The 12,194-nt window shown below is 51.5% G+C and overlaps 1 protein-coding gene across 4 annotated transcripts in view; it reads right to left on the bottom strand.

Moving 5' to 3' along the window:
- PLEKHG4B (pleckstrin homology and RhoGEF domain containing G4B) overlaps window positions 1-12,194 on the bottom strand; it is an 81,194-nt gene that overhangs the window by 28,277 nt on the left and 40,723 nt on the right. For all 4 annotated transcript variants that reach the window (XM_060634252.3, XM_060634254.3, XM_081795897.1 and 1 more), the window contains 3 exons: window positions 9,097-10,270; window positions 4,692-4,883; window positions 4,037-4,160 (listed from right to left, as the gene is read on the bottom strand). In XM_060634252.3, the coding sequence (XP_060490235.3) occupies window positions 4,037-4,160; window positions 4,692-4,883; window positions 9,097-10,270 (1,490 nt within the window). The remainder of the gene's footprint in view (window positions 1-4,036; window positions 4,161-4,691; window positions 4,884-9,096; window positions 10,271-12,194) is intronic.

Below are 12,194 nucleotides of genomic sequence, written 5' to 3'. Positions count from 1 at the left end.
AGCTCAGAGCCTGGGGCCTGCTTCGGATTCTTGTCTCTCTCTCTCTGCCCCTCTCCCACTTGTGCTCTGTCTCTCTCAAAAATAAACATTAAATTTTTTTTAAGTTTAAAAAAATGCTCTTTCCCCACTGTGATGATGGTAAGCTTTAGTTATTTTTTTTTAAGTTTATTTATTTATTTTGAGGGGGGGTGGGCAGAGAGAGAGGGAGAGAGAGAATCCCAAGCAGGCTCCATGCTGTCAGCACAGAGCCCGACACGGGGCTTGATCTCACAAGCCATGAGATCATGACCTGAGCTGAAATCAAGAGTTGGATGCTTAACTGACTGAGCCACCCAGGCGCCCCTAAACTCTAGATCTAAATAGGACAAAACAATAGGCTAGGGCGAGGTGATGTATCTATTCCCAAAGTTTCTGTTCCTTGGCAAGCTTCTCCAGCCCCACCTTCCAGGATCACTAATATTCTACCTCAGCCGTATGTGTGGGTGCTGGTCTGAGACAGCATGCTTACTCCGGCCCGCTCACACAAAGCTGGTTGAACTGCACATCACAGCAAAACCATGTCCTGGTCAAAAGGGCGAGTGTGCCCCACAGTCAGGGTGTGTTCAATTTCGGCGTGGCTGCTAAAGAATACTTCTGAAGGGGGTGCTTCCCGGGGAAGCGAGTGTACTGAGGCCAGAGTAGAGAGCGGTGTTCCGGCATCAAAGCCGGATTCAGGAAAGACAAGCTGGGAGAACACCCCCATCTCGGCGCCCCCCTCAGCCTGCCAGCTTAGTGCCCAGGCCTCCTCTGCTGCAGAAACCACGCTGCCTCCTGGGTGGCTGGAGCACTGGAGTCTACGTCTCCGGGAGCGGTCCCGGCAGTGCTGTCACGAGCCGGGCGTGACGCCCACCTCCACTTCCGGTGTCCCTCCTGGTCCCCAGCGGCCTCCCTCTTCTGACACCCCCACCCCGCTCTCCATCCCTGAAGTCTCCCGTGGTGCCTGCATCTGCGTCTCAAAGTCTGCTTCTGGCCTCAGAGGCAGGACCAGGTCTTGCCGCCGCCACACAGGCTTGCTCAGCGTGGGAACTTACCCCTGCAGGCTCCAGACCACACGTTCTCCTCCACCCATCTCATCCACTTGGCGGCTTTGCTGAAGGGGAGGCCGCTGAGGGGACAAGCCAGCCCTTCCCTGGGGGCTGCTTCCTGGGTTTGAGGACTGCTGGGTCCTCCACTGGCTGGGAGGGACCCACTGACTCGTTCCCGTGTAAACACCAGTTCGGGATTAGAAGGGGGGGAACGCCCCCAGACCACCCAGCGTGAACCCCCACACAAAACTTGCTTCTCTCTCTGCCTGCCTCCTGTGGTAGATGGAGCTGGCTGGCTTAACTGCTCTGCCCCCTGCCTCACGCTCATGCACAGGCAGCCTGCAGCCGCCCCCAGTCTGGCTCCCCTGGGGCCCCTGGCAATGTGCGGACCTGCCCTAGACACCCTGGGTCTGCATTTCTGCGGACTGCGTTCCTGCGCCACCCTGACCTCTCCATCTGCAGCACGCTGGGTAAGTGTGGCCTTCATGCCAGGGGCACAGGCTGCCCACATGGAGTCTTCAGTCCCCACTCCTGCCTCCTGCTCAGAAAGTGACCAGCTGCTCTGGGGCTTTGTGTATGTTCTTCCTTCTGCTCAGAATGTCCTTCCCTTCTTGTCTGCAGACACTCGCCATGCTCAAGGACACAGACATGTCGGGAAGTCCCCACCCCTGGCTGAGGCTGCAGCTCCCTCCCAGCACTGTGGGCTTGTCTTCTGTCGGGAGACACGACAGTTTGGGTTCGTTCACATGTGTGTCTCCTAGAGGGTAAGACCCATATCCTGTCCTCTTTTGTATTCCCAAGTAAGTGGTAGATGGATGGACGGATGGATGGATTCCTCCATTGCACAGGACGTTAGATGGATGATAGCCAAGATCCACTCTAATTTTAAGATTCTGTGTATCTAAGAGTTTGATGGAAGTCTATCCACAAGGCACGCTCACCCTATAACTCAGCTGCAGTAACAGTTGACCACACACTGCTGGACACTCTTCCTAGTAATGAGTGCTGACACCTCGGGTACTTCATTCTGACCGCCGAAGGCTCGTGTCATATCCCACAAGGTGGATTTCAGCTCCTCAAGGTGCAATAGGCAACCAGGATGCTAACCAAGTTACAATGCTTGTGGAGAAATAATCAGCCAAGCCATGAGGCTCCAGCCTGAATTACCCTAAGTGCTTTAGCTAATTTAGGTTTTCCTCGACATAGGCTTTCCCCCGGAGCTTCACGAGCTGGTGAACATATCTGCTCTGGGAGGGGAGTGGGGTCATCTGAATTTTCTGTGGAAAAGTCACAGGGCTGCAGAACCAAGGTCAAGTCTTGGCCCTGCCAATCCCTACTGGTACCCTGGCCCCCATTGTTGGTGTTTCATTATAGAAGGGAGAGAACAGCACTCGGCCTTACAGGTAAACCAGGCTGAGCATACAGAATGGTACACACCCCAAAAAGTACAGGAGGCTCTCGTCCTTGTCAATCAGGATTGCTCTCCAGTGTGGCCCCAAGTCAATTCTTGACCCTCCCTTAAAAGAAAGCTTTTGGCAAATACAAAATGCCATTAACTTAGAGTTTTGGTGTTTACCTGAGGTTCACTAAGTATAAGCTAATGTGAGGGTGAATCTGTATTTTTTTTTTTTCAGGGTATTTTTTTGTAGTTTGAAATCTGTGCTGAAAGATAAGTTTGAAATCCCAGGCTCATCCGAGGGCGGTAAAACCAATGCTCTCAGATAACGGGGAACCTTGCTCTGGGAAAGGGGGGTCAGGGAGCGCACTTTCTTTTCCTAATTGTTCCCACACTGATTCTACCTATGCTATTTCAGAAGAAATTTCAATATAAAGTTGAGGCAGCACAAAGAGCAAAGATCACATGTGATGAGGCTTCATGCAACATGTTCCCCACATGAGCTCACATCATGTGATATGCATTCTGTCACTGGCACTTAGTGAGACTGCATCGTGGGATGGGTCACGAAAATGATGCTCTGGACTCTACGTACTTTACACAGATGATTTCTAATCCCTCTGTGCACCTTTGCGACAACTAGTACCATCCCCGGTTATGCGGAGGAAACAGGCTTATGGAGTTGCACCATCCACCCTAGCCAGTAAGGGCACAGCTGGGATTTGGAGCCGGGCTGTCTGACCTTAGAACCAAGCTCGAGGGCTGGGCAATGCCGCCTCCTCCACAGGCTGCCTCCACCCAGCACCTAGGGGACTCTTGGTCTGGGCGCCATAAGGGCCATCCAAAGCATGCCTGCATCTGATGGGGTCAAGTACTACAAAAGAACACGCTTCAGCCACCCTTGACTCCCGCTCTCCCGTCTCTGTCCTTGGTCCGTAAGAGATCTGAAGCCACGCTCCAGAGAAAGTCACCTATGCAGACCTGTTCCACACGTTGTTGTCACGCAGGATCCAGGAGGTGTGGTTTCCCAGAATTTTGTGCCAGGGAGGTCACGTCTGTCTCGAGGAGCTTGTACTTGCTTCCTGGCATGTGGCATTGCCAAGCTGAACATGAGGCTCAGTTAGAATGCATCGGTCCTTCCTGCTTTTGGGAACCAGGTACTGCTCATTGGTATGATTTCTTCACCTACTTATTCTAAATACTCTGTTTATATCAGTTCAGGTCTTTATCCCAAATGACATGGAGTGTAAAACATAATGCTTAGAGCAAGTACTGAACACTGCAGAGCAACACAGAATTCAGGGCTCGAGTGTGTGTCAGAGCCTTGATTCAGTGGGGAGAGGTCAGGGTGAGCAGGAGGAGAGGAACACATGAGGGACAGCCGAGGACCTGGAAAAGAGGGGTGGGGGGACGGGAGGTGGGGCCAGTTGGCAGGAGCCCGAAGGGCAGGCGGGAGCTTGCTGCCCATGCCACGAGGGGCCCTCGAGATTGCAGACAGAGACCCTTGCATGAAGACACAAGCTTGCACTGCATTACCCCAAAGGTCTGAAAGGGGGGGAACCTGCCTCAGTCCCACCTGGGGATGCCGTGGAGGTACCGCAACAGGCGGGTCAGCTCGGCGCTGGAGCTGTGTCTGCTGGACCAGAGCGGGCTCGTTGTGCAGACCTGTACCACTGCTCTCCCTTGGTGGTCCCGGGTCCCTGCAGAGACAGAGGGCATCGTGAAAGGGGGAAGCTCCAGTGGGGACACGCATGGCTTCAAGCTTGGGAAATACCACGCTAGAGCCTGCACACTGCTGATGTATTGGCTTAGATGTGAGATCTGCCAGGAGAGGAGGTCACCTGCGCAGGTGGCAGCCATGCTCACCTAAAAGGGAGGTGGGCATTGCTAAAGGCTGCATGTTTGTGTTCCCCCAAATCCTTATGGTGAAACCTAACCCCCGTGTGGCCTTTTGGAGTTGCTTACATTTTGAGAGTGGAGTCCCATGAATGGAATTTATGCCTTAAAAAAAGACCCCAGAGAGCTCCCTTGCCCTTTCCACGATGTGAGGACACAGTGAAAAAGGTGTTGAGCATGAACCAGGAAGAGGGGGCCTCACTAGAACCTAACTGTGCTGGAATCTTGGACTATCAGCTTCCAGAATAGAGAAATAGAGGTCTGTTGTCTACAAGGTATCCAGTCTGTGGTGTTTTGTTATAGCTGCCCAAACAGAGTCAGGTGGCCATGCTTACCTGGGAGGACGACGACCCCGGACTGCAGGAGCTCCTGGCTGACCTCCAGCACATTCCTGGGTACCTGGTTGGGCAGGTCTCCTGTGCTGGGCGGCTGTCCTTCTCCCTCTGGGCACAACGGCTCAACAAGCACATCTGAAATCCAGCCAGGAGCACGAGCCCGGAAAGCGTTGCTGTTGGTGTTAACACTGGCTGGACAACAGAAAGACACCCAAAGATGAATTGTTTCTCCGGTTTGAAGGCAGCTGCTCAACTTGCCACAAACACAAGGAGAGAGTCATGTGTGAAAGTAGTGGGTCTAATGGGAACTTGTTCCATTTTTGGTGGGAAACGTCAGCATGTCATACCTTACAGGACAGGTGCATTCTAGAAAAGTAGGGCACGAATAAATATGGAAAAACTGATCACTCTAGTTGCATCAAGAGTGCTCAGTACCTAAACACACTTCAGGGGAATTTTTTTTAGGTTTATTTATGTATTTTGAGAGAGAGAGAGAGAGAGAGAGAGAGAGAAAGAGAGAGAATCCAAAGCAGGTTCTGCACTGTCAGTGCAGAGTCCAATGTGGAGCCTGAACTCACAAACCATAAGAACATGACCTGAGCTGAAATCGAGACCTGGATGCTTAACCAACTGAGCCACACAGGCACTCCAGGGAGAAAATTGTTATATTGAATAATGTCATCCTACTTTATTTTCTCATACAGATTTCCCAAAGAGTATCATCAAAATATATCCACAGAGGGTGACAGCACCCTGAGGGCAGGCATCATCATAGTTGGGGGTGCCTCCCCCTCCTGCATCACCCCAGAGAGGGGGGACCTGGCTCTCCTGTATCACCCTAGAGGGAAGGGCTCATGTTCGTACATCAGTCTGGAGGAGATGGCAGTGGCCATGGCTCTTGGGCTTGCTCCTCAGCCCTGTTTCCACACCTCACTTCACAGGAGATGAGCCATAACACAGACAAAGAGATTCAACACCCCAGCCTTGCAATCCTCCAGGGTCTGTGTTGCCCCAGTGGGGGAAGGATGGTCTTGGCCAGAGCTGGTTGGCACCTAAGACCCTGTGGGGCACCCTGAACCAATCGAGGCTTTGCTTTCCTGTCCCTCAGCTTCTTCCGTAACTTCTTTCAGTGCTAGTGTCTCACAACTCTGTGAAGAGTTTTCTCATTATAGTTGGACCAGAAAAGTCTACAGCATTCTCTCCCTTTCCCTCTATATATTTAAAACAACTTTATTGAGGGGCCCTGGGTGGCTCAGTCAGTTAAGCGTCCGAATTCAGCTCAGGTCATGATCTAGCAGTCTGTGAGTTCAGGCCCTGCGTCAGGCTCTGTGCTGACAGCTCAGAGCCTGGAACTTGCCTTGGATTCTGTGTCTTCCTCTCTCTCTGCCCCTCCCCCACTCACGCTCTGTCTCTGAAAAATGAATAAACCTTAAAAAAATTAAAAAAAAAATAAAACAACTTTATTGAGCTATATTTTACATATAATAAAACTCACTCCTTTCAAGTATATAATTAAGATTTTTAGCAATTTTACCAAGCGGTGCAACCATCACCACAGCTCGGTTTTAGAACATTTCCATCCCTCCAGAAAGACCCCTCGTGCCCATGTATTGGGAATCCCTACTCCCACTCCTCACAGCCACCTGTCTACAGTCCTGACCATTTGTACACATGGAATGAGACACTGCAGGGTGTCTTGTGTCTATCTTCTTTCACTCAGCACAACTACTTTTGCTGATGTCGCCTGTGTCACTTCCATGGGTCTCATCCCATTGTGTGGTGGACCACATTTTGTCTGTCCCTTTACCAGTTGATTGATTACAGTATCCTTGAGACTGAATTTTTTCATGTATGTCCAAATATTTTCTAGAATACATCGCTACTTGTAAAATCTTTGGGTGCCCAAGTGTTTTAATGTTTTAATTCTGCACCCAGCCCAAGCTCTCTCACACGGACGGGGAAGCAGATAACACCTTCATGTGGCACTTTTCTTACTAGACAGCTTCCTAGTTGAGTAGGTCATTCATGTGGGCTTTTCTTGAATTCAGCTTGCAGACTGTGGGAGAGTGAGAGGAGGGGTCTGAGGTCCTGGGGCTACAATATTAAAATGGCCAGGAATAAAAGCAGTACCCTTATGTGGCTAATCAAGAAATAGCTCCCCCCACTTCACCTCACAAGAAATAGCTGCTCAGTTACCACTGGTTGAAGAGGAGAACCAGATAGAACAGGAGGAGTAGCTGGAACAGAGGAGGAGCAGCTAGGACAGGAGGAGTAGCTGGAACAGAGGAGGAGCAGCTAGGACAGGAGGAGTAGCTGGAACAGAGGAGAACCAGATAGAAGAGGAGGAGCAGCTGGAACTGAGGAAGAAACTGCTTGCACTGTGGAAGAATGAATGTTCTGTCACTTGTTCAATTTACGTGTTAGCAGGCGGTTCTAGCTGAGGCATTTTCCTGTGTTGATGAAGACATGAGGCCTAGGACAACATCACCAACTGTGCATTCCAGGGACAAATGTGTGTCCAGGCAGCAAGGATGGAGGGGAACGGCTGGATCAACGAGCCACTGGCTGCTTGTTGGGTGACCAATTGTTGAGGCTCCTCTGCCTGGACCTCTGGTGTCACAGCCCAGTGCTTCCTGGGTGTAAGCAGCATCCTCTTACCACAGCGTCTTTCTTCTTCCTTCCCTACACCATCAGCAAGAGGAGACAGGAGGAGGAAGAGGGGAAGAGTGCTCTCCCAGGAAGTGAACGCCCAACTTCAGGCGAGGGAGACAAGACTTCTCTCCCCACCAGCCCTCAGTGCAAACTAGCGTATAATCTCTGGAGCTGAGGAGGCAAAGCCCCCTGGGGCCCAGGAGCAATGACCACTTGGGAGCATCATGCCTCTGATGACGAGACTCATGTTTGCAGACGTGCTACTGGACACCCAGGGAGCCAGCAGGCTAAACACGCTTCCACTCGGCAACACTGATTTGTGTGAACTAAACCCGCCACCTCCATGACCGCCAGCTATCCTGACTGCGGTCAAGCGTCTGTGCCCCATGTGCCGCTCTGTCCGAGATGCTGTGCCTGAATGTCCACAGTAGCATTTGCACAGCCAGAATTTCTGTGCGGAGGAACATTTACTTAATTACACTTTAGAGTGACTCTTGTGAGGACAGAGGCCATCCTCGCTGAGATGAGCTACAAACATGGGTTTTCACTGAGTCATCCAGCAGGTGTGTGACTGTGCGTTTTCTGCCCTATACCAACAAGAAAAGTTAGGCCCTGGAAACAATGTCCAGGGAGTTCTTGCTTTGTTGAAATTTTAACTGAACTGCAAGGAGGTGGAATGTTCTTTAAAAAGGCTGCCCCTAAGCCAGTAGTTTCATTCTAACATCTTTTGCAGTAAGTCTGTGTGCGCTCTATGCTGTGGGAATCCTGTCAGAATTTCAGGCATGAGCAGAAACCCTCAATTCCGAGGTGACAGGCCCACCCAGAGGCATGGGCAACTCCGTCCTTGGGCCAAGTGGGCAGGCCAGGTGTTGCCCAGGTGAGGAAGCCACAGTTTCTTCACTGTGCGGGATGCCGGGGCTGACCCTGCCTTCTTCACTTCCTCCAAAGTTGTTGCTTTTGTCCTTCGCAGAACATTTCTTTGTTCGAAAAACGGGAAATAACTGACTTAAGGAATATGTTGTCATTTTTTTTGTTGTTCTTGATGCCCTGCAAACACTCCTTTAAATAATGTCTTCCCTCCAGAGCATTATGGGAGACGATTCCAGTACTCAGGGTTGTACTTCAGCACATTTGCGGGCCTTTGAGGTGTGCGTAACTTAGGAGCTTGTACTATGAGCGTGGCACCCAACTTACCCACAGGAAAAGGGTATTAATGCAATGTGACAGGGTGAGCAGTGACCCCAAAAGGATGTGTCTACTCCCAGGACCTGTGAACGTCACCTTACTTGGAAAAGGTCTTTGTAGATATGAATAACTGAAGTGCTGGGTGGGCCCTGAATCCAAAGATAGGTGTCTTTTTAAGAGAAAGGAGGAGGTTTGAGGCACAGAGACATCGGGAGAAGATGGAGGGGTGGGGGAGCCCCCTATAGCTGGAAGGACCCTCCCCTAGAGCCTCTGGAGGGAGCACAGCCACGCCAATATCTCGATGTCAGACTTCTGGCCCCAGAACTGACAGGATAAATGTCCTCAGCCCCACTGTCTGTGTTACTTCGTTGTAGCAGCCACAGGGTCGGGGCACACACAAACATTGTTTTCAACAGTCGATATGGATGTGGACACAGGCTTCTCCTGTGTCACTGACCAGAGAAAAGTTACAGCATGGAGTGGGAGAAGGGAGGAGGGGAAGGGGTGGGGGTGGGATGCGGGAGGTGGGTTAGGGAGGAGCAGGAAGGGTCGGGATTGGGGCCGTTACCTGGACTCTCCCCTGTGGTGCAGGAGGGGCCGCTGGAGCCTGCGCTTCTGGTCCCCTCAGCTTGTCCTCCTAAAAGACCTCCAGGCCTGGTGCCGAGTGAGTGGTGGGAGGACCGCTGGGCCTCACCTCGGGAGCTCCTGAAGGACCTGTCACAGGACCGAGACCGCCTGGGAAGGGTGCTCCTAGCGGCTCCTGGATGGCTTTCCTGACTTGAGATCTCCCCGTGGTCTCCCCAGAGGCTGGGGGTTTCCTTCTGGGTTCGGCTGGCTGCTGCCCCAGCCCCTGTGGTCTCGGAGCTGCAGGCCTCATCCCCAAGGGACTCTTCGGAACTGGAGCCCAGGGGCATGGGGTTCCGCAGGGCCTCCATATAGGACTTCCTAAACCAACGTCTGGCCTCCATGCAGGCTGGGTCCCTGGGTGACTGCCTTCTGGAGCTTGGGCTGCCCATGTCCTCACGGACAGTGAGGGCCTGGGGACCGTCTCTTTTGTCTGTGGGGTCCAGGCTCTCTCCTGGTCCTTCCCACAAGCCTGGCTCTGAGGGCCCAACCCCTACAAGGCCTCCGTCAGAGCTCCAGAACGTGCTTTTAGGGTTTTCCCACCCAGCCCTTCCTGCGGAAGGCTGGTGGATGGGCTGGTCACTGCTGGGTTGCCCACCACAGTGGGGCAGGGTGGGGGTGTCACTGGGAGGGGTACTCTCATGGGGACGAGTGCTGGCCATGACTGGTGCTGGGGCCAGAGCTTTGGAGGCACTTCTAGGTGGTGGCTGCTCAGGCCTGGGGCAGCTGCGGTGGGGCAAGGCGGTCCTGAATGTTGGGACAAAGATGGGGTCTGTGACACTGCTCCATGGGGTGCGGAAGACGGCGGAGCCTGAGGTCAGCAAGCAGTTTTGCAAGGGGACACCGTTCCGCTCCCCGTTCAGCTGTTCCAGGAACTCTCCTGTGAAGACGCAGCTGTACATGGCCTCAGGGACAGTAACTTCTTCTGAGCCCCGTCCAAGCTGAGAGAGGCATTTTAAAACCAGTCTGGCTGACTGCTTCCCCACTGATGTGACCTGTAGATAGAAGTCCCCAGGCCTGAGCCTAACTCCGCGGAGGGATGCCAGCTGCACCACGACCTTCTCATGGATGCACAGTGGCCAGCCTTCATGGAAGAAGATGAGGCCTGTGTACCTGGCCTGGGATGAGAGAGGGAGGGAAGGAGGTTAGACCTTCGTGGTAGCTCCTCGTGGGAGGCTGGGGGGAGGCGGGCAATAGGACAGGAGGGAGGAAGCCACTGGAGGAGCCACCCAGGCAGTCCTACCACAGGCAGCCTGGGGGCTCTGGGCCAAGTCTCTCCTAGGAGCCGTCCCCACCTGGGGAAGGGTCTGGGCCCTCACAAGCTCACCATGCCAGCCCCTGGTCTAAGCTTCACAGCATTTCTGGCTCTCCTAGGTGCCCACAAGCAGCCCCCCGAGAGCAGGGCTACTTCTGGAATCACAGGGTCAGGGGCACAGTGAGGGGGTGCCAGGACCCACAGGGACACCAACAATATCGGCTGCAATCTCCCACCGAATACAGTGGGTCCTTCTACTTATTTGAAGGAGTCCATGAAGTTTACAACACAGCTGTAGACTATGCAGGTGAGTTCCCAAGCACATCTTTGGAAAGAACTTGCTGTAGAAAAGGTTTCGATGGCAGGACGGATAAGACACAGGCAAACACAGGCAGCGTCTGGCATGGGCAAGAGAGTGTTTGGCAGTTTGGGGAACAAGGGGTGGGACCCCCAGTGTATCAGTAGCTGCAGCTCACACCCTAACAGGGGAGCACACTCTTTGGTACCGGTTGTTACAATACACTTTGCTTCTCCCCACTCCAGCACTGACGTATTGCACATACATTATTACAATAATCGAGAAGATGAAAAAGAAGTGATCTCATTCTGATATATCTTGAGGTTTTTTACTTTTTTTTTTTTTTTTACCCTATCCACGCAGGACACAACTTCTCTAAACTGCAGTAACAATGTACATATAACTTAATGTTCCAGTTTGTAGTCATCCTTAGCCAACATTTCTCCATGTTCCTCTTTCGTAGTGGCCATGCTGGTGGTGACTTCCTGTCCTCTGTGGGAAATCTACAGGGCTTCTCTTCCTTATTTCTTTCCTTCCTTCCTTCCTTCCTTCCTTCCTTCCTTCCTTCCTTTCCTCCGTGGGAAATCTACAGGACTTTGCTTCTTTTCTTTCTTTCCTTTTCCCTTCTCTTTTCTTTTCTTTCTCTCTTTTTAGTAGGCTTCACACCCAGTGCAAAACCCAACACAGGGCCTGAACTCACAACTCTGAGATCAACACCTGAGCTGAGATCAAGAGTCAGACATTTAACCACCTGAGCCACCCAGGTGGTTATCTGTTTCTACTATAAATAAGAAATGCAAGCAACATTTCCATGATACCATTTCTTGTTCCTTTATTTTTTAATCTTTTTAAAATGTTTATTTATTTTTGAGAGAGAGACAGAGCGCAAGCAGGGGAGGAGGGGAATGAGTGTCTTTCATGATTCTTGGCAGTATGACCAATTTGCCATCAAAAGACACATTGTCAGCAGTGATAAGTCACTTTACCAAGATTCAGTAGGACAAGGCTTTTAAAAAAATTTATTTTAATGTTTTTTATTTACTTTTGAGAGAGAGAGAGAGAGAGAGAGAGAATGAGCGGGGAAGGGGTAGAGAGAGGGAGACACAGAATCCAAAGCAGGCTCCAGGCTCTAAGCCGTCAGCACAGAGTCCGACACGGGGACCAAACTCCTGAACCATGAGATCATGACCCGAGCCAAAGTCAGACGCTTAACTGGCTGAGCCACCCAGGCTCCCCAGGACAAGCCTTTACATTGAGGAATCTTTTTCTAAACTAGTATATATACTGTGGAATATTGTTGTTTTAATTTGCACTTATGTGATAGTCAAGCCAACACTGTTTTCGGTATTTGTTTTTTCTGTAAATTTTCTGTATGTCTTTTTGTTCCTTTTATGAATTGTGGCCTTGTTTTTGCCTTCTTAGTTGCTGTCAGGTTTGTAAAAAAATTGACAATTTTTTTTTCTACCCACCATTAGCAAATGTTTGTGTT

Source organism: Panthera onca, chromosome A1, assembly GCF_046562875.1.
Source record: "Panthera onca isolate mPanOnc1 chromosome A1, mPanOnc1 haplotype 2, whole genome shotgun sequence".
NCBI classification, from domain to species: Eukaryota; Metazoa; Chordata; class Mammalia; order Carnivora; family Felidae; genus Panthera; species Panthera onca.
This window is presented reverse-complemented; position numbering and strand designations above follow the sequence as displayed.